At 40.9% G+C, this 23,648-nt stretch overlaps 1 protein-coding gene across 1 annotated transcript in view; it reads right to left on the bottom strand.

The window, feature by feature from the left end:
* The window catches only part of LOC103175028 (transmembrane protein 263-like), a 63,732-nt gene extending 41,963 nt beyond the window's left edge, over positions 1 to 21,769 (bottom strand). Inside the window, exons 1-2 of the mRNA XM_042341437.1 lie at positions 21,703 to 21,769; positions 18,888 to 18,996 (exon numbers count right to left, since the gene is read on the bottom strand). Coding sequence (XP_042197371.1) covers positions 18,888 to 18,996; positions 21,703 to 21,708 — 115 coding nt within the window. The 5' untranslated portion in view covers positions 21,709 to 21,769. The remainder of the gene's footprint in view (positions 1 to 18,887; positions 18,997 to 21,702) is intronic.
* Between the last annotated feature and the right edge of the window lie 1,879 nt (positions 21,770 to 23,648).

Genomic DNA, 23,648 nt, shown 5'->3' with positions numbered 1-23,648 from the left:
CCATGATATTTAATACTTTACAAAAGTAAGGGGTTTTTTTTTCCACAAGAAAGTGCATTTTGCCAGCACACTTTTGAAATAAGTGATTAACTTGTCTATCAATGTAGCAGTCTATAAATGGGTATTTACCCGAGTATGTACCTTTAGGGGGGGGTTGATACGGTAAGGGATTTGCATCTAATCTAAGTTACTTTTCAAATGGGAATAAAAGAAGGAATAAAAGACGTGCTTGTTTTTCTTGGCAATCCAGGGAAATTTATACCATTATTTATTCAGTCCATTATTGGACTTGGCTGAATCTTGAAACTTGGGCTTCTAAAAAATATCCACACTAATCACAAGATAACGCATACTTTGATGATAATCATTGTATTACATTAGGCCTCTGCTACATGGCTCTTCCAGCTCTGATGTCTATCAAGTTATAAGTATTTATATTGATGTGCTCTGCACAGCTTCATTCCCTTACAAACTTATGTAACGTTGGCTACATTCACCTAAATCCAATTCAATTACCCACAACTGATATCAATAAAAGTCTATTATTTGTAATCTCTGATGTACTATACCAGTCCAGAATTTGAAATTTGTGTTTTTCTTTTGACTTTGGTGTGGAAGAAAATCAAACTTTCAATGTCATGGAATCCAAAAATCTGCTTTCCCAGCAACACCTGTATTTTCCATTATTCCAGCAATACTTTGGCACCGAGTTATACAATTTAGTTCATTACCCTATTTGTGTAAATGGCTGGTAAACAAGTAATTTCAGAAGTTGAAAATGCTAAAACCTCGTTTCCGCTGACATTAGTAATAAATGCCAAAAGCAGCTTTACTTAACAGCATTTTAATGAACCTATAAGCTGGAGCTTTTTAGGATTTTTTTTAAAAAGAGATTATTTATTTTTATTCAATTGAGCCACAAAAGCCCAAGCTTTAGTGTTTGATGTTACAGTTTCCAAAGTAACTAATCCTAGCCTTTTAACTCTCTGATTGCCAGTAGGTCCAGGGACAATCTAGTCTCTCCAAGTGAAGTGGTTTATAGTATGTCTTGTGGCTCACATTGACCCTGAAATCAAGTTTAACGGTAACATGAGTACCGATACCAGCAGCAGAATCACACAATATGATGTTAACAATAATAACAACATACGTGGGAACAAATTTATAATTTAAAAAAAAATTTCAAGCATTTTATTTCTGTTCTCCATCATGTCCCCTCATTTCTCTCCATTGCTGAATTTCATTTCTATCTAAGATACAGTATCTCAGCTATTTGGAGGTCGGACCACCTTACAACATTTGCCTCTGGTTGAAAAGTGCCTCCACAGTCTGTTGTGTCAGCTAATCAAGTATCAGGATTACAAACGGTCACATCAAAGACTTGATTACATTTTTCAAATTTCAGACATAAGAGAACCGCCAACTCGCCAGCCAGCGCACTGGAAGGATTAATATGCTCAAAGCTGAAGGATGTTGACTAAAGCTTAAGATAGTTTGATAAGGTTTAAAAAATACCTTTACAAAGGCTGGCAAAAAAAAAAGAATACTGTACGTTTAACAAAACAGGGAATAGATTGATGCTTGGTTTAAACCAGGAGGTTATACTCGAGGTTGTTATCAATCAAGTGATATTTTTACACTAAAATTGGGTTCTCAATTGCTGCAAAGTTACTTGTGTGCAGAGCGGTGTGTGTGGGAAAGTGAGAACATTTAATCGCGGGTCTCAAACTATCGCAATTCTCCCACACCTCTACCGCAGTTTAGATATAACAAAATACCCATTAGACCATTTGCTTGATAAGGAAATTTTATGCTATAGCCATGCAAAGAGGGAAGAGGAAAGAACAGGTGAAAAAGAACTGTATAAAAATGGGAAGACACAAATGAAGTGTAAAATGTGCTCTGTGTATTTTCGCAGGTTTTTACTTTGATGACGTTTGCTCAAGTTTCAAAATTCAGCAAATTGAACAGTTTTTTTGTAAAACACGACATTAACAGCCAAGGCTCGTGTTAGTTTGCATTTTAAGACACACCTTATATTTTGCAAAGATGATTAATATTAGAGTGTATAAAATTTCCCATGAATATTCTGCTCCATGTTAAGGTAAGGTGCTGATTAAATTACAGAGTTCTGAGATTTCTGCGAGCGATTCATCTAGCAATTTACTGCAGTAATGAAATTCAACCGCAGACCACATACGAAGCCATGTAGAAAAAGAGTAAATTAGTGCAATGCCAGCTCAGTCCTGTGATATTAAGGAAAATGTAATCATGCATTGCTTTGTCCCTCAATATTTTCTACATTCAAAACAAGGTTAAATGAACATTAAAGGGTAATAATCCTGTCAAAAAATAAATAAATAAAAATGACAATAATTTGGCCACTCAATCTATGACGGTTTGCTGTGCGCAAAATATACAGTCACTCCACTGAACAGTATGTTCTGTGAAGCTCTTTGATAGTCTCGAAGACGTGAAAAGAAGCTATATCAAATGCACAGATTATTATTATTATTATAATACTGTTACTCGAACTTCTTGCTCAAATGTAAAGTATAAATAGGTTCTTAGGCAGCATGAACCCCATTATATTCACACATCACCAAAGGTGCTGTGTGTAACATAGAATTTCAGATCAATTGTTAGAACAGGAAGATCTTTATCTAATACAAAGCTGATGGAGGACTCGATTCTGATACCAGATGCCCACAATAGTAAAAATTTCCTTTCCCAGAAATATTGGCCCGCAAAATACAAAGTCACAACACTTTACATTAAGCCCTGTACAAAGCGCTTTGAGATATCCTTCTGACGTGAGTGGTGCGGTGTCAAATGCAAGGATTAATCATGTTATCCCTCTTGCAAATAAACACAAAAATGAAAAGTATAAATGAGAACTATAGCAGCATTTTAGAGCAATGAGAGCTAATGAATGCTGAGTGTGCAGCTTTCATTACTGATGAAACTTGCATCATTAGTTTACGTGAAATCCATTACATTAATTACATTAATTAATTAATTAATTACATTAATCTCACCATATCTCACCATATTACACCATATCTCTGAACAACAGATATCTTACAGAATGGATACACGCTGAATCAGTCCCTAAATCCCAGAGCCAGGTTTTAATTCTATTAATGATTTCAAGTTATTAGATTATTAGATTGAGACAGACAAATGGATGGGAGTTACCTTTTATTTACCTTCCATCCTGCTTGGCTAGAACTAATTAGGCTTCTTCACAAGTTTATCTGCACAATATAAAATATTTAAGAGAAGCAAATCTTAAAACAAGGCATAAAATAACATTGAATTCTCTCTTCAAATGAGCCAAAGAGTTTCTTCTCTTGAAGACCTATTTGTCACTATTATCCTTGTTTACAATGCCCAGTTTATTAATGTTAAAACAACTCGACCAAAACCTGACACGATAACCATACAAGCTGCCCTTTATCAGTAACCTATGGGATCAGGTCTGAGAAGCTCTTGATGACAGAGACTGTGTGCAGCTCAAGTCTAATGTAGGTTAAAACGTATTCTCTGTCGAACTACAAGTGTCACTGTGGAAACCAAGGACCTTGGTGGGCTGAGTTTACCCACATTCTGGTACAAAAGAGAATATTAAACCCCTGAACTAGAGCATGTAGACAGTATTGCCAAGAAGTCGTCAGAAACCTTAGGAACAACTCCAGCTGCAGCCGTTTGTCATAGCAACCACTATGTGCCAATACCATAAAGTTTAAACCACACCAAAAAAAGGGCACCGAAAACTATTTCGCAGGGTTAAAAGTTTGGGGAAAATTCAGTATACACCGTCAAGAGTTGAAATGGCTCGATTCCCTAAATCAGTTGTTAACCCAAATTCAATGAACGACGAGTCTTGGGGAGAGTTGGACCAATCTCAAAACAAACGCTCTTTGGAAATGATGAATTTAATGAGCACGTTGTGAGTTACTCCGGTGGCAGATTTCCAAATTGAAGTAATGAGGAAAAAGTAACCAGAATGAGAGAAAGATTAGACAATAAGTGACACGAATAATACATGACGGGAGGGGAGGGGAAAAATGGATGCTGAACGGTTTCTATGCTAAATACCACGTTTTATCTCATGGTCAGACGCAGACGCAGCCTAGTATTGAAAAATTATTACAGATGCCGTACAATACATAAATGCTAATGGGCACCAGAGTTTTCTGTTTAAATTGGATTCCGAATCAGTTAAGGTAAAACACTAAAGTGCAATTTATCTTTATGAAATGTTTCACTTTACCAGTTTATGTTGCCTTAGGAATCATGAGAACAACTTAAGAAGCCTGTTGTCTACAAAACAAACAAAAGCGCTGGTTTTGGGTAAAACATTAAAGATAACTCATCAGAAATTATCTGATATCTGATTTTTTTTAAAAAAGCCTGAAAATTCTGGTAACCGCCCAGACACCAAGCCTTGAGCTATTTTTTTCTGAGTCAGATACTGATTGACCTGTTGTTATAAAAGATCATTAAATAATAGTCCACATTCTCTAATAATGGGCCTCTATTCAGCACAGGATTATACTTTCATGGTTTCCAACCCTGCATTTATCTACATTAAAATCCATCTGTCATTTATTGGTTCACTTATTCATTGGCCTAGGTCTTCCTCGTATCATTCACCCACATGCTCTCTTCTAAATCTTCCATTTTAGCACCGTTGGCTTTGTATTGTTCAGCCAGTTTTCAATCCAACCAAGTAATTTGCCTTTAATTCAATTTTAATAGTATTCACTGGATATACCTGATCTACTAGTTATTTCTTCAAAGAACTCCAGCAGATTTGTGAGGCACGACTTATACCTTCTTAATCTACATCAACCACCCTTTGCTCTTTAGAGCACTCTATGGTCTTTAGAAGAGCATTGATACCATGTACAACTGTAATGCACTCATTTCACCATAACAAATGTTAGGTGAATTGAACCATAATTACCAGCCTCACATCTCACTCCTTTTATTGAATAAAAGGATGACATTTCTAATCCTCTCGTCGCAGGTAAAGCTCCAGTGATTACAAATCTCCTACAAATATTAAGTAAAGACTTCAAGTATTTCCTCTCTCCTCGACTTTGAGGGTGTATCCCGTATAGACTGCATGCCTTGTTGACATTCGATTCCTTGAGTTTCTCCATATCACACATCCTACTCAGGTTGATTTCTTTTCCACTCTTTATGCTGATTGTGGGGTCCTGTAGCTCAATGGTTAGAGCACTCGTCTCGCAAGCGAGAGACCTGGGTTCGATTCCTGGCTGGATGAAACCTTGGGCAAGTTTCCTTACTCCACACACCTGATAATAATCCCTCAAGAAATAAAAGACAATAATAAAATTGGACACTTCAATTCACGACTATTTGTGGGACACTGCTGTGCGCAATTGGTTGCTGTGTTTTGCCCACAAAGATAGTCAATTCACTTTACAGTATATTCTGTGAAGCGCTTTGAATGTCTAGAAGATGTGATAAGGTGCTGTATCAAATGCAAGGATTATTATTATAATAAAACTAAAGTAAATCTCCACTGAGGAAAGGAATGTCCTTTCACTTTTGTCACTCACTCATCATCAGCTTCAAATGCACCCAAACAAGACGCAGCTTCTTTTAGTTAAACCTCAACAAAGCTCCAATTGCGAAGAGTGTCAACTGATACATGAACCCTCCACCTACACGGCCACCCTCAGACATTCCCAGAGGGAGGTACCGATGAGCAACTAACCCTGGCCCAGAGGATAAAAGATTTTGGTCAATGAGATGACATTCCTTGAAAGGACTTCAAACCTCTCTGGTATTTTATCAGGAAGACTGTGCGGTTTAATTTCGCAGATGTTAATGGGCAAGGAGAATTCTGTTGCTTAGTGATTAGAGCACTCGCCTCGCAAGCGAGAGGACCAAAGATTCAGATGCCCTCAACACCCAGATGACCCCACTTGCATTGCACTGTTTCCTCCAGGACGTTCTTGGCAGTGATGGTGAGGCACAAGGCAGCTCAGTCAGGAACACTGAGTGGACGTTCAGTCCTGGAAATTCAACTTGATAAACACTGCGAGCTGATCCTTTGCAATACTCGAATAAATCAGTTCTTTATTTTCTCCTTTTGTCACTTTGCGTAGTTTCCTCATTAGGCTCACAAAACACAACACACAGTGCTAATGACTGCGCGCATCCTGTCACGGATGATCAAGCCTTTTCTACTGCTTCTTTTCCCTTGGGTATCGATAAAGCTCTGACACACCCCACCACATGCTTCATCTAAGACTTCAGTCTCCAGGTAATTAAGCTCCACTGGAAACCTCACACTCTTAATTTTGTGAGATGACATTTTAGTATTGATTGTCGTGATCGTCCCGCTCCTCACAGTTTCCCGTCTAACACAGCACGGAGGCAGAATTAATGAACTGTCATAATTTAGCAATTCATCCAGATGGCAAAGACGCTCTAAGCTGATCTGTCATTGTTCAGCAGCAATCAGAAAGAGATAAACTGCCACTGCCCTGAATTCATTTGTTTTGATTAGAGAGTACCATTTAAAAGCATCACATTGCAGTGTGGGTGTGTTTGTGTGGGTGTGTATATACGTGTGTGCGTGGGGGGAATTAAAGAAAAGTTTTCACTTTGTTAATTTTCATGATTTAAATACTTGCAGTCACAACACAAATTTGGTCCTCATTTTCACTGATGCCCAAATACTATCATTTTCACAAATTTATCCAGTTACCCTCCTCAGATTAATAGTGTGATTGTCCATCTGAAATACAAAGTCCTTTCTTTCTTTCTTGCTTTCTTTCTTGCTTTAAGAAATTCTGTTGTAATGATCAACATTGATTTGCACCTGTCACTTGACTTCTAAAAACTTTAAATCCTTCTGAACCTGGCAATATTTCTGCCGCTTCCAAGTTCGATTTCATCCTTCAAATTTGTAGAGCTTTCCCTTGCAATATCCTCGTCCAACTTATCAATGCATATTAAAAATATACAAGGATCCCAACACCAGACCAGTCCTGGAATGTCCTGGCTTATACAATAGCCTCTTCACAGCTCGGAAAGTTGGCATGTGTGGCTGTGCTCTTGTTTCCCACTTTTAACCCAATTTCCACTTCCACAGTTCAGGCCTTATTCCATGCATCTTAACCTGGTCATTAATCATTGATGTGCAACTTTGCCAAATATGCTTCCCGTAAAAAAACAGGTACAGCAACACAACATCAACCACATTTCCCTTACTCAACGCATCAGTGATATCTTTGAAAAACACCATCCAGTAATTTGCCCCCAAATTGTCCTTCATCGGGTTATATTTTTTAGTGTTTTCACTCACACGATCTGTAGGATTTTCCCTCAAAATCAGTACCTAATTCCGAGGAAGCTGTGTACCCTTCAATTATTAATGGAGTGCCATCACTCACTCACTGAATCTAGGTTCAAGCACTATCGCCTTGGATTCAGGAAGGCTGTGAGCTCACATTGTCAAGGCTGAACTCACATGTCCCAATGCTGGTAAAGTGCTATATTATTGGTGACACCATCTTTCAGATGAGGTATAAACTGTTTGCCTGTTCAGCTGGTCATTAAAGATCCTGTGACACTATTCAAAAAGAAGAGGGAGTTTCTCCCCATGTCCGATCTGTGTGACGTGAATGGCGGGATATCAAATGCAAAGATTATTATTATAATCTTACCTAAATAGAGAATAGTGGCTATTCCAGAGAAATTACAATGGTCATTTGAAATCTAAAATAATTTTCCTGTCCAGGAAACGTGACCAAGTGTCTACAAAACTTTAGGGACCTGCTGGGAGAGTTTTACATTGACATTTTATCTGACCTTCAGCAGGTTTCATGGTGAACTTCCACAGCCAGGACACTCCTTTGCAGCTGGTACACTGAAGGATTAACTGTGACCGGATCACTAATGCCCCATTCATACTGCACAGTTAACAACAATTCAATGTGGTTTGTGCATTGAATCAATGCTAAAAGGTTTAGGGGCATCGATTTGATTCCAAGCCCCACTCGAGGCTGTGATTTCGAAACAGAATTGATGGCAATGACTGCAGTGTAAATTGTGTTTTAGTGTAGTCGATTTCAAACAAACTTTTAAACCGAACAAAATTCAGTTTGAAGGTCCTTGGCTGGTATATGCCACCGTGAAGGTTTTTAATGTCAATAAAGAGACGGTTATACATTGAAATATAAAATGGTGTGGGCAAAATTCTGTACCTGGAGTTTATTGCACTTGCAGAGTTAGAGTCGATTCACTTACAAATAGACAGAAACTGTGGAATGGATGTAACGAAAAATCGAGATCACGAAGGTAAAGAAGCTCATTGGGGAATACTTTTGGGAAGCTGGGACGCAATGCACGTTTGAAGGGGCAAAATATTCTCTGCTACCATTATAGTTGTAGAAGTGCTTAAAATAAGTAAATGGAATTCAAATGAATCCAAATAGTACAACTGTAAAGGCGATAGCTGCCCTTCTCTGGACCCAGGTATTTAGGTAACTGGTGTGAATGTGAAGCAGTGCATCACATTTGTGAAAAAGCTTAAACTTTCAGCCAAAGGGTTTAATAAGGATTAGCTTTAGTGTCCTTTTATCTGCATCCCTTCTTATTTTCTTTCAATGACAAAATTCCGCAAAAGCTTATATGAAAGTATAAGCTTTAACTGAATCGAACTTTATATTTCCTTCTCAATGCAGGAAAAGGCTGTTGTATGACCAATTCCGATTATTCTGCTTCAAATACAGGAATTTCACCTCAGGTTTACACATGGATTGCTATAACTTTCCAGTGCATGTCCTGTAGGTTGTACAACACATTCTACAGGTTTCAACTTTGTAAAGATTTGCATTGCACAATCATGTGTAATTCGGTAATAGTTCTTCTGCTGTGAAAATGACTGCGCTCGCTTTGCAACATCCATTTCCTGCATAGCTCTGTCAGCACAAACATACAGAGCAACACCTATTCTCCGGAACAGTACGGCTATATGAATAAATACTCCTGGACTAGTTTATTACTGTCAATTCACGTTACAGTATATTCTGTGAAGGGCTTTGAGACATCTCAAAGGTGCTATATCAAATGTAAGGAGTATTATTATTATTACAGGTACAGCCTTGAGTCATTCAATGTCAATGTACATCAATAACTTTTAGTTTGAGGTAGGCAGAATAAAATGACTCAAATCTACGCCTGTCCCCATTAGGATGAATGTCCAATTACAATCTGAAAAAGTAGCAGAGTGACTGGTCACAGGTTAATGTTCATTTCTCCACACACAGCGATCTCTAATCTCAGACCATTTGGAGAGATGACATCAATTGAAGGAGTGACCCTTCAAAACTGACCCTTTTACAATCTCAGTAAACCACTCACTCAGCTTTCAGCTGGAGTTTTTAATGCGGATTAATTCTAGTGTCCTGATTATTTCTAACCCTCCTTACTTTATTTTGAAAGCATAACAATGGAAAAATTATCTGATAATCAACTTTTTTTTAATAAGTATAATTCCTCTCCAATTTTCTTCTGTTGAAGTGTGTGCTTCACACAGTTGCATTTTCGTGGTTCGTGCTTTTAAGCCAATCGCCGTGCATTCGAACCCAAGAAGTACCCTCTCCAGTGCCTCAACTAAGTGGTCATTCATTGAGCCAGTCTAATCATTGAGCTTCAGCAAAGTATTTATCCTGGAAGGAACACAGCATCAAAGTCCAATTCTGTGCTCTGCATGCATGCACTTTTGTAGCAGTTTCTGATAGATTGTGAGAATACCCAACAGATCCCCCTCACCCCCCGCCCCAACCCCCTTAACCAAACACACACACACACAATATACGGAGATGTGCACCTAAGCTGAGATCAGCTAATATACTGTAAAGTGAATGGACTGTATATTTTGTGGGCGAAACACAGTAGCCAATCTTGCACAGATGTCAAGGTTCTTTCTGCCATATACCCCCAACAAAGTACACAGCCGTTCGATTCCAAATTTCCAAACAAAACAGCTGCCCCCCTCCCCAAATCTGGAGACGGGGACTTGAAATAAATCAAAACAAGCCTGTTACAATGTAAAAAAAACTTAATATCAAGGAAGGAAATGAATTAGGAATCTGGAAAACAGCTCATCTGAATTGTCAGAAGATTTTGTAGGTATGCCATGATTTGCACGCTCAGAAAATAAGTTTTTCTCTTCCCTATGGTCTCCATTCAGAGGACACATCTATCATCCTTATACATCAAACTGTCAAATTGACACATACTTAAGCTGTCAGAATGATGGAAGATTCAGTGTAGAGATCTGGGTTCTGTAAGTATAGGGGGTGGAAAATATTAACATATAATTTCAACAGTAGATGATGATTACTATTTTTTGGGGAAAAAAAGCTTTTAAAATCTCTTGTAGTCATACTAATTTCCCCCCAAAAAGGTTGCAAGAAACTAGCTTACCAAACACATGCAAGTGTCAATTGTACTCAAATGCACACTTTTTTTTAAAAAAAGATTGAAACGCGAAAGATAGTAAACATACTCCTTTTCAGCTTTACTGTCAATGTCCCATGTCAGGATTTCAAGCTCATAGTCCAAGCTGACACTCCAGTGTAATGCTGGGGGAGTTCTGGATCGGACCAAATTATCTCCTTCTGTGCTGTAAAAAGTTCAGTGATTCTGCGAAATGCTTTAAAATAACAATAATTCTGTAATTCTTGCATTTGAAATAGCGCCTTATCACGTCTTCGAGATGTCTCAAAGCGCTTGACAGAATATACTGTGAAGTGGATTGATTGTGTATTTTGTGGGCGAAAAATAAGTCTTTATGCAGCAGAAAGAAACCTCAGCTTTTTCCCAGTGGCTTTTGGTTAGGAACATGTAGGATAGAATGTGTGGGTGTGTTAGTTATTGGATTGTACTTGGGCTAAACTTAGCAACTAAATCGTTTTAGAGCAGGTTATGAAGGCAATGACCATGCACTTGTGCAATCTCCTAAGAGCAAACCTTAGCACATTTGCACTTCATGCTGGAATGTGTGCTCCACTTTAATCAATGAAAGCTGAAGAGACCAGCAAGATTACGTACTGCCTGGAGCATTACATCCAGTTTGTGTACAGTCATTCTCTCACTGTTTTCAATGGGAAGGAAAGTGACAAAACAAACTGTTCCTGAACCAAATTAGAACCAAGAAAACTAAATGTCAAGTCGTAGTACTTGATCTAAATTTTACTGGAAAATTAGGTGATTTGGGATTTTGATACAAGTCACTGAAAGATATCAAAGGAATCCTGTACTGCACCCAGCATGTTGCACAAATCCACAAATTGGACGAGCTACACTTACTTGTTCCAGCCCACAAAACCGCTCCAATACAATTTTCTTGAAATCGTATTCTTGAAAAGATCTCGAGTCACATTTGCAAACTCCAAAGCTCTGCCGAACTGCTTATTGTGAGATACGCAAAATTTGGGATTCGACACTCACGGCACTAGATTCCACGCGGGATAAAGCCCAGATAAAACAAGGTGTCGCTTATTTGACTTAACTTTTGCCGCTGAGATTGATGAGTGTATCCAATATAGAGGTGCGACGTACCATGACCGTTAGAGTCGGATTACTATACATCTAGCCAGAAATTCATTTTGAAAATGCCCCAAACTGTGTGGAAAGCTTGTCTCAGTAAATCATCAGTAAATTTAAAAAAATGCCATGTGAATTTACAGTTTTCATTCAATACTGTATTTTGATTCAAATTGCAAAGTCTCTACCCATCGCAATACTGTAAACATTGCTTAGGACCTGACAGTTACATTGCACTTGCTAATAGGAATGCATTATCAAGCTTCAGCATCTCACATAGACCAAGTTGGAACAGCAATGGAAGAGATATCAAAAGTCTGCTTGCCTTATGTGCTTTGCTTGTCATTTCACATTCAATATACAGAAAGCACCAATAAGTCTGCAACATGCACGTTCACCTCCAGGCTTTACCAGAACAGTTTCTTTTATGTTAAAAAAAATGTAGTAAACTTGAAAACAATCTGCACTACATTCACTGAATTATAATGGGCATACAGGAATTTTTTTAAAAAATCTCAAATTTGAAACGTTATTCATTCACTTTATTGATTAAAAAAATTCTAGTTCATGCATCCTTCTTTTTAAAAAAAAGTTATTTTTAACCCAAGTTTTATTTGGTAAATAGATGGTTCAGTTAAGGTTAATCCTTGTGCCTACCTCCACTCCCGAAAGCAGGAAGCTGAGGCGGATTGAATTAAATTTACCGAAGCCCAATATATTTGGACCACCTTTAAATAACGTTTATACCTAACTCACTTCAATCATGAACAGAGAAAGGCTGTGTATCAATCAGCTCATTAATAGTAAAATCCATTTTATTTTCTCCACCTACATTGAGCATTCAAACCAGACAACATCAAGTAGAAGTGCACAGCAAATTTGTATTCTCTTGTGACACCTCTTTAACGGGACATGACAATCTAATTAGTGTTTGATGAACTGAGGCATAATTATTCGTAACAACAAATGCTGTCATTGCCGGTTTCCTGAAAAAAACTATTTATAGCAGATACATTCAATACTCTACAAGTACTGTGCTTTAAAAGCCGTGCACATTGCTTGAAATATACTCAGGAGAAAAGCTCAGGAGAAAACATTATCCATACATTTCTTCCAACTTAAGCACATCAGGTTAGAACAGTATAGTCGGCCTTGACAACTTGGGTTGGCGAAATCCATCATTGGAAATCTTCTTTAAGAAGAAGATATTTGCGCTTTGCCGTGCTTAGATAAACATTAGACGTGTTTGGAAGATTTTTAAAAAATACTGCTTGTGTGAAAGGATATCGATGCAACAACTTGCATTTGTATAATTTTTTCACATTCGAAAAAGATGCCTTCAAAGGGATGCTCATTCAGGAGATTTCTGAAGGAATGTGGAGAGACAGTAGCAAGGGAAAATGGTTTTGGAAGAGAGTTTGAGAGGGCACGGGCATCGTGTGTAAAGGATCAGGCATCACTGGTGAAATACAAGGAGTGAGGAAGCAAAAGACCAGAGTTGGAAAAGGAGAGAGAATGGACTGAGATATGAGGAAGATACGTAGGGTCAGGTGAAACCACTTGCACTCCTCAGCAAACAACTACAATACACATTTAAGAAAGCAAACATACAACACAAAATAGAATTAACCATCTCCCAACCTAATGATTTTAGACACTCGTTATGGACAATTTGCCAGGTCAGGGTTTTAAGGACGGGCAATTGGAGTTGGGGTACAGATCACCCATGATCTTACAAATGGCGGAGCAGGCTTGAGGGGCTGAATGGTCTACTCCTATTTCTATGTTCCTGAGAAACAACTGGCATCGAAAATGTATCATTTTAAACTAGCCCAAAACTGATGATATTTCAAGCTCCTCTCAGGCAACCTTGGAACAGAGATCAATGCAGACAGATGGAAACATAATTGTTCCTCTCTAAGGACAGAGTAGCACAACACATGTTTGCTTCTCATTCCACTAAAGATCACGAGGAGTCAATACAACTCCGAGAGGACTGAACAGAAAGGGAATTGGGTCCTTGCCATCTCGTTGACGTTGAGAAAACAGAGGGTACATCACTCCAGCTGCTCCCAGTACTCCCTGAGGTGCAACACTTACAGTGGAGAGCAATAAATAGGCAGCTTCACTGAAAACCTTTTTTTAAAATATTGCACCAAAAGAGATCAAAACCCAAAGCAACCTCACTTTTCCAATATATCTCAAGATTTTACCTTAGGGAGGGGACAAAAAACTACATATTTTGAGGCAAATTAGTAAACAGATACACGCTATAAAAGAAGAGTATTGGAGATTTACTTGTATAAATGTGCCCCTCAATCAGTATCAATCTGGACAGCCACCAACTAACCCAACACATCTAAGAGCAGCTCACCATGCGTGTTTACTATTTAACATGCATATTGACACCTGACGAACCCGTCAGACATACAAGTTACATTGGACCTTAGCCTTCACCCAAATTGAATTTGATGATCACGAGGATGCAAAGCAATATTCCCCTAGCTGCTATTCATTCTGTGACAAACCCTATTTCTGAAGAGGACCGACTTTCACAGACAAATAAGTTCTCCGCACTTCCCGAGCAACCAGGTTTTGCTTCATTATTAAACACTCAATCAATGTATCAACTTCCCTTGATCTCGATGCGTCCCCGTTACAGCGTTTTAAACAATTCTGACAACTGCATTCTCATCTGTCGAACACAGCTTCCTCTTGTGTAATACAGACCCACCTGCCTTAAAAAAAGAATAAATTTATTCTGTTTGTAATTTTAATCACGAAAGAAAATATAGAATGTAGTATTCACAAAAGAACACTCACAAGATCAGGCACAAGGGATTGGAATGATCAGAGACAGGAAAAGTGGGCGGACAGGAACGCAGCTTTGAAGCACCTTCACTCAGGTTTTTTTTTTTGTCTTTGTGTCTCCAAATGGATGCAAGTGTCCCTTCGATCATAAAATTCATCTATTTTAAAAATAAAAGATACATGAATCATCCAATAATATGTGAGCTGTACTGCAACGACTTTCACACGAGGCAGGGATAGAACTACGGTTCGAAGGATTGGTGGGGCGGTAAAGGGATCCCTGACCTCTCCATTGGCTCTGTCACTGACATTAGGTCTGGAGACGTTCTGACATTTTATCATCCCTCACCTTCATAAAAGTGGTATGAAATAACAGTACGTTTACCATTTAATAAGCAAGTGCACAACTGTCACCAGTCTACAGTAATGTTCTTCTCTATTGGATCATATTCACTGTCTAGTTTCGCATCAGTTTGTTGGCCACAGCTCAATTAAAAACACATGATAGTGTAGTGCAAATTAAAAGGAACTGAACAATTTATTCGGAAATCACAAGCACATTTTTGAATTACTGGTGTTGCTTCACAAGAGCGTCATCAACCACAAAAGCAGCAGGGTTTCAAGCAGAAATAAAATGTGACTATAATTAAAGAACCAAATAACTTTACATGATTGTATTTTCAAGTAATCTTTAATACACAAGATATTTAGGACAATTAATAACAAACTGACTCAATAAAGAGCAGTTAAGCACATCCATTTGAAAAGCATCCACACTAAAAAAAAACTCCTGCACAGACCAGTTGATAATGCTGCTCATCATTCAACCATTTCAATCATTGAATGTTTAACGAACATACATTATTTTTTCCTAAAACAGCTACTAGAGTCCACCTAACGCATTCAGCATCATCCACTGCACCCCAACGATTTGACCAGAAAACAATTCGGAAAAGTTATAACGTATAGTTTATGTACTATACATGCTTTCTTTGTGAAAGTTAAGGCCCTGGGAACTGGGCCCTGCATTCCAGAGGGCGAAACCTTGGGCTGGGACATGCTGTGCGCAATCCAACGTGAAACGCGCTATATCAAATGCAAGGATTATTATTATTATTATGTACTGACTTTCCAATCGCCAAACCACATGAAGATTGGAAATGCTAAATATTTTTTCTGGTCTCTGTCGCCACCTGGTGAATGCTCTGCCCAAATCCTTCGCAATGTGTACACAGCCGTGCAATGCATAAATAGTACTTCCTTGGGTTCTGCACGAAAGAGACTGGCATTACATACGTTAACATCTCGCTCCCGTTTGGTCTATTCAAAGATGCATCTTAATTACTGTAAACTGTGTAATTGCTCACTGCATACGACCACTGAATTGTCACTTGTTACAACTCAGATCTGCTCAATCTGGTATTTATCCCGAGTCTGAAGACTACAGCAGCGTTTAGCATTTGTGAATGAGGTTACGCTTACCGCAAAAGGGCACGCTGCGCAGAATTGTTAGGGATCTTCGTAGGAAAAAAAAAGAGGGGGTTGGGGGAGAGGAGTGCATGCGCAGAAAAAATGGGTGGACAGTGATTACATTTCACTGGCTTTGAAATACTTTTATTGGACTGTTTTGGAAAGGGGCGGTGGGGGGAGGGAAATCGGTAAAAAGAAGCCATAACTGGATTTGGTGTACCTAAGTTTCAAACAGACCAGATTTACCAAACAAAGTATTTGAATTAACAAACTTGATTTAACGCAATAACTATCACTGAAAAGTCCCATAGTTTTTGTTCTGCTTTGTGTGTTGTGTCATACCTTCTGAATCTGTGCTGATAAATCAAATAGCCACTGGTAAAATGTATGGCTGATTTAATTTTGTCTTTTCCACTTCCCACCCCCCACCCTCAATCTTCATTTCACCAAAAGAAAAACTCAGTTCTGAAAGCCTCTTGTAATTTTGAGACCCACTTCCCAACACAGCAATGGTCATTTGGTTCTGATTCCTCCTTCCACTGTGTTAATGTCCTTTTCAATTGCTCAAAGTGTTCACATTATGATCCCACCAGCTACTCACAGGTAACGCTGATATCTATACATAGAACATACTAACCTACATTGTTCCTACGATTTTCAAAGCCTTGAGCTAATTTGCAATTCTCACACCACCCAGCTAGCTGTGAAACAAGAAAGTGACCGTTGTGTACATCCACACTGAGATCAATTCAAAATTGAAATAGTAAATTAAAGCCACGTGAAATTTCTTTGAACGACCGAGTCCTGTTTCTACTCTAGTAGATGCTGCTTCTCAACGACAGGTACACTCTATAACACAACGCTGGGACTAAACGTACACCTGGGTTTAGATTTACTCTATCAATGTAGCATTTCAGAGCATGTAGGATTTATCAAACTGTTGAATTCAGTTTCAACTTTTAAATCCATCTTCGGTCGTTCTTGACGTAGGTGGCAGAAGCATTTGATGACTGGGGGAGGGCGGGGGGTGCTGAAGGTTGGAGGAGAAATTGGTACAAGCCTTACCTCAACGCTCAACACCAGGCGACTAAAGAAGCTGGATTGACTGACAGCTGCATCATCAACGAACCAACAACAACCGCTGTCACCTATGGCAGGAATCTCCAACCAGTCAATCATCACTAGACTCTGGATTCTCTGAAAAGCTACACTGTAAATCTACTCAGACGGAGTATCTACCAATGTCTTTGGTGGCAATACAGTGCCCTCTGCAGTGCCGGGTTTTGAACAGCAGAAGTATGCGGAGTTTCTAGAACAGAACGGGGTTTAAAACCAGTTTCACTTAAGGTGATGTGCAAAAACGTTTCGGTTGCCGCCTTGTGAAGATGCAAAAAAAAAACATCAATAAACAATTTAAGTAAGAGAGGGATTCTTATAACATATAGCAGAGGTCTAGTTACAAGCGATTTAAGGCAGAGTTGCACAACTACAGCTTGCTGAAATTCTTACAAGTAACTAACTGCTCCTCGGTGCGCGTGTATATAAACTTTTTGCAGCCGTGTGCATAAGAAACGGGAGAAATAGCTGGAATCCTGCCCTCGGTACATTCTGTTACTTTGCTGTTAGTACTGTAACTGCGGATCACCCGAGCCAGACGGATACCGACGCGCACAGCGGCAACACACGGTTCAAGAAGCAAAGGCTGATTTAGCACAAGATGGTAAATTACCTCAGCGGCTCATTTAAAAGTGTAACTGATCTTGACCGATGACTGGGAAAGCGCATTGATAGAACAACTACGTTTTCCAGCAATTTTAAGTCATGAAACGTTACCATTTCCCCTTCAATCTCGGTATAGGCAGAAAATACACCCGTTAACAAATGAAAAACTGCATCGCGTTGACTGAACATCCAAATGAGAGGAGAGAAAAATAAATCTGATAATTTTGGGTGGGGGGGAAACGTTGTTGCGTTGTGTTTTAGTGCCTAGGTGAAAGACTGTAAATAGACTGCTTGTCGTCAAACCACACTGCTGTGGGATGCTCTTTTCTTCATCTTGATCTTCACATAACACCGGTCTTATTGAACCAACGTCGTGACTTCAGAAGGGAAGACAAAGTATTTATTCAAGACACAACCGGAGATCTCGCAGGTAATTGCATCATTGGCCATGGATTTCGAAAGCACACACCAGCGAGAATTAAAACAAATTCTTAAAACCTTATGGTAACATTTCAAAGCTTTTGGAAAATCGTAATCACTTAGAAACATCAGTTATCCCGAAGCTAACACCTGCCGTCGTTATTAGGGAGATATTGCAGGCTCATCTACGACATCTTTGCAAAACCCTTTCAGTGTCTTGCTTTCTCAGGTAAAGGCAATGATTAATACCAAGGTATTGTTCCATTGCACCAGCAGTTATTCAGCATTTCCAACTGGCATTACATCAGCCCATGTTGGCTGCAACTTCTGTGGAAAATCACCAACAAATTATGCAGCATAAATGCAACACAAGTAAGTACTGATGACTGCTATGACTTACTGCTGTAGAAATCACACAAGCTAATTAAAAAAAATTTGAGCTTCAGATTTTAAGACTTGGTAATAATAGCCAGAATAGCAAATATTAAAATAAAAATGTGGAGCCGACAAGAAAATGTTCGGGTCATTGATTGAGTACAAATTAAAGCTATAATCTTTCAACTCATGACAGAGGTGATCTCCAAAACCTCCCGGCCCACAGCTGTGTTAAGTCATTAATTATGGCAGGGTTGCTATTTTATGCAGCAAGGCTCTATTCTTAGAACAGTAAAATATTACACTCATCGGTCTTTACCCGTGCACACAATGTTCCCAGGTCAGAGATAAGAGACGATACACAGCAACAGGAGCGAGTCCTTTTGAGTCTATCAAACAAGTGAGGATTATTATAAGTTTGCATTGTCCACTGCTGTAAGTTAGAACCATGTAGTGAGAGCATCTCTCCAGTGTGGCGGTTACAGTACCTTCCAGAGGCTCCTCTCTGAGATAAGGTGGCACTTCATCGTAAGTGTCATCTGTCACGTCACTCAGGTCCGCCATGTCTTGAGTTAGTTCAGCTTGTGTGTCCGGCCCCTGTTTTAAATAAAAGCGGAAAAATAATCGATAACATTCTCTCAAAAGGATCAAATGAAACAAAAAAATGAAACCCTCAAACACACACACACACAAAAAGGAGCCTTGTTCATCAGAAACCCAAATTCTATTTGATCGCTTTTGGAAAATCACTTTTGGAAACTCTCCTCTGACATTCCTCCTTATTCCCATTTTCCTCCCCCTCCCACACTTTCAAAATCCCAACTCTTCCCCAACCTTCGGCTACCTCCATCCTACCCTCCCAATCTCCTTCCCAGCTGGACACCCACTCCGTCTCGGTAAAGTCCTTCGTGAAAAGCACTACATTAAGTGACGATTGTTGCTGCTGCTGTTGACTGATTGAACAAAGAAACAGCAGACCAAAGGAATGCAAGATCTTATAATAATAATAAATCCTGGCATTTGATTCAGCACCTCATCGTGTCTTTGAGACGTCTCAAAGCGCTTCACAGAATATACTGTAAAGTGAATTGACTGTGTATTTTTGTGGGCGAATGTTATATCCACATCTTGAATGAGGCTGACATCTCCCAGATCCATTCATCAGTGTTCAAATATAAACATGAAGTTCAGGACCAACTGGGACTCAAGCCATAGTTAGCGTTGAACTTTGGTCACAAGGATCTTCAGGAAATCCCTATTTCACACACGGATCTGGCAATTGCACCAATGTAGGCATTTTCAAACTGGAGAGAGGAAAAAAAAAAACAAGCTTTTAAACATATGCTCTTCAGGCAAGTCGTTTGCTGTTTTACTTACCCAGGTTTTCACTGTTGTGTTTCGCAAAAGGCATAGTTTCTATAAAATAGGCTAGGTTAAAAAAAAGAGGATGCTTTGCTCGCTCAACCACTTAGAATAATACAGCCAATTGCGACAGTAAATTGCTTTCCTTGAGTGATGTAGTGTTTTAAATGAAATCCTCTGGAGTAAAGTAATGTAGTTTTTAGCAAATTCACTGCACTTTACAATATTTTCATGTTTGCTATGTGCACGTCCGATCTTTGGTGATGATTGCCTCTAAATTGGGCGGACCATTCGGGACAATTTGAAACATCCTCTTTTGAATTGGGAGTATGTTATGCGATGAAGTAAAACGTGGCAGCTGTTAACAATGTTACACCGCTCGTAAATTTACCTGGAACACAGAGAGACTGGAGTCCTATTTTCTCTTAGCGAAAGGTAGCCCTTCGCTGGTTTACACCCAAACAAACAACTTGGCACAACCCAAACTAATCACTGGTTACATTTCTGAGCACGCAACACATTCCGCCCGTCAACCACATAACTTGGGCACGAGAAGAATGTTTTGTAAACATCAATTCAAAAGTTTGTCTCCTCCTGTACACTCGCTCGTGTGTGTGTGTGTGCGGGGGGTGGGGGGGCGGTAATGCAATTCCAGTACGAGATATTCTCTCGTTGGTTTGAGCTAATGGTGATCTTCGGTCAGTACACTGTGGTAGGAAAGAGGAGGCACGATATAATAATAGTAATAATAATCTTTGCCGCTGGTAGTCTCGCCCCTCGTCGTGTCATCGACACGATACCAGCGCTTCGCCAGATCTTACGGTCACGTGTAGTGACCGAGTGTTTGGAGGGTGTGCACAGCAACGTCCCACAAACAAGAACGACGACGACGACAGCAGCAACAACTTGCATTTACATCGCTCGCTTCACACCTGACGGCGTATCGGAACGCTTCGCCGTGGTGGAGCCCGATGTCTAGCCGGGGGGGTGGGGGGGGGGGGGTGGGAGGTGACCACAGGTCTCTTCCTCTTCGACCCTGACAAAGTGAATTATTTTATCTGTGTGTGTGTGTGTGTGGTGTGGGGGGGGGGAGGGGGGGAGGGAGGGAAGGTTGTCAGCCTGGGGGAGAGAGGGAGAGAGAGAGATTCTCTTTGGGGGTTGACTGAATGCTCTCAGGCCTGCGCCTGCGAACACGACCTCCAGGAGAAAGGCATCGTTGGAGGAAAAGGAAGGAGTGAAGGAGTGAGGGAGAGGGAGATAGAGAGAGAGAAGGAGAGAGAGAGATAGAGAGAGCGAAGGAGAGAGAGAGATAGAGAGAGAAGGAGGGAGGGAGAGGGAGATAGAGAGAGCGAAGGAGAGAGAGAGAAGGAGAGAGAGATAGAGAGGGAGGGAGAGGGGTTGTTGGTGGTGTTCAGCATTCAGTGTATGAGCTGAACAAGAAAGGACCACAGAGATAGAGACAGTCAGTCACACACACACACACACAGACACACACAGAGAGACACAGACAGACAGACATAGAGACAGACACAGACACACGGACACAGACAGACACACACACAGACAGACATAGACACAGACACACACACAGACACACACAGAGAGACACAGACACACAGAGACACACACAGGGACACAGACACACGGACACAGACAGACACACACACAGACAGACAGACATAGAGACAGACACAGACACACACACAGACACACACAGAGAGACAGAGACACACACAGACACACACAGACAGACACACACACACAGACACACACAGAGAGACACAGACACACACAGAGAGACACAGACACACAGAGACACAGACACACACACAGAGACACACACAGGGACACAGACACACACACACACACACACACACAGACACACACACAGACACAGACACACACACAGACACACACACAGACTCGGGCCTCTCCCCTCACCTTCATTGCCGCTGGTGATGACGATGGCTGAAGCCGCGCGGTGTCCAGGGCCCTGTCCCCGGGGCCACAGCGGGGACTGTGGGGGGGGGGGGGGGGTGACACACACTGACACACACACACTGACACACACAGTGACACTGAGGCTGAGGCTCCGCTCGGGGTTTGAGCCACAACAGGAACTGACGCCACTCAGTGTTTACCCGGAAACCCCCCCCACCCCCACAGTCTGTCACTGTGTCACTGTGTCTGTCACTGTCTGTCTGTCTGTCTGTGTCACTGTGTGTCACTGTGTCTGTCTGTGTGTCACTGTGTGTCACTGTGTCTGTGTCTGTGTCTATGTCCTGTCTGTCTGTGTCACTGTGTGTCACTGTGTGTCACTGTGTCTGTCACTGTGTGTCTGTGTCTATGTCCCTGTGTCTGTGTCCCTGTGTCTGTGTCTGTGTCTATGTCCCTGTGTCTGTGTGTCTGTGTCCCTGTGTGTCTGTGTCTGTGTCTGTGTCTATGTCCCTGTGTCTGTGTCCCTGTGTGTCTGTGTCTGTGTGTCTGTGTCTATGTCCCTGTGTCTATGTCCCTGTGTGTCTGTGTCTGTGTCCCTGTGTCTGTGTCCCTGTGTGTCTGTGTCTGTGTCTATGTCCCTGTGTCTATGTCCCTGTGTCTGTGTCTATGTCCCTGTGTCTCTGTCCCTGTGTCCCTGTGTCTGTGTCTGTGTCTATGTCCCTGTGTCTGTGTCCCTGTGTGTCTGTGTCTGTGTGTCTGTGTCTGTGTCTATGTCCCTGTGTCTGTGTCCCTGTGTCTGTGTCCCTGTGTCTGTGTGTCTGTGTCTATGTCCCTGTGTGTCTGTGTGTCTGTGTCCCTGTGTCTGTGTCCCTGTGTCTGTGTCTGTGTCTGTGTCCCTGTGTCTGTGCCTCTGTATCTCTGTGTAGCTGTGTCTCTGTTCGAGGCGTCTCAAAGAGCTTCACAGTGAACAGTGTAAAGTGTAGTGACTCTCTTATGTTTTGGGGGCGAAACAGTCGCGGATCCAAGTGACCAAATGATTATTATTATTATTTTACGGGGGGGGGTGGGGGGGGGAGGGTTTTGGGAGGGGAGTATTCCCCCCGGAAAAGCCATCCGCCAATCGACTAACAAGCGGGTTCCTACTGACTGCTGGTAAACAGAAGCGTGTGTGTGCGTGCGTCTGTGTGTGTGTCCGCGTGTGTGTGTGTCCGCGTGTGTCCGTGTGTCCGCGTGTGTCCGTGTGTGTGTGTGTGGAGTAAGGAAACTTCCCCAGCGTTTCGCCCTGACCGGGAATCGGACCGGTGTCCTCTCGCTTGCGAGGCCAGGACTCTAACCCCTGAGCCACAGGGACTCTCCCACATCACCATCTCCTCCTCCTCCTCCTCCTCCTCCAAGAGGACTTGTCGGACAAGTCGTGCCGCGAGACGTGCAAAATCGCATGCGTGGCGAGCGCAAAGCAATCGCAACAAAATGGGATTTAAATTTTAACGCAATCCCCCCCCCCCCTACTTTTTCACCCCCACCATTACCACTTGGTTGCTCGCTGTCGAGAGGACCCGGGTTCAATCCCCGGGCAGGGCGACACGTACGTGGACCTCTCAGTTCTGGTTTGGGTACTCTTAGGAATGATGATGATAATAATAATAATAATAATAATCCTTGCATTTGATGCAGCGCCGTTTTCGAGACGTCCCAAAGCGCGTCACAGAATACACTGTAAACTGATTTGACTGTATATTTTGTGGGCAAAATGCTGATGGGTTTCCGCGTGTGTCAGTCCCTAAAAACATGACACAAAAAAAATTGGGGTTATGCACTAGTTATTTCAGGGCTGTCAAGTGTTTTTTTTATATAATGTTATCAATATTTTACTCGGGCGATGAGAATGTCAGAAGTAGTTGACAAAACATTGTGGTGTTTGTTTACAACTACTGAACCACACTGCCACC

This window comes from Callorhinchus milii, unplaced genomic scaffold (assembly GCF_018977255.1).
Source record: "Callorhinchus milii isolate IMCB2004 unplaced genomic scaffold, IMCB_Cmil_1.0 Scaffold17, whole genome shotgun sequence".
Classification (NCBI taxonomy): domain Eukaryota; kingdom Metazoa; phylum Chordata; class Chondrichthyes; order Chimaeriformes; family Callorhinchidae; genus Callorhinchus; species Callorhinchus milii.
The sequence above is the reverse complement of the archived record's forward strand: the minus strand, read 5'-3'. Positions and strand labels throughout refer to the sequence as shown.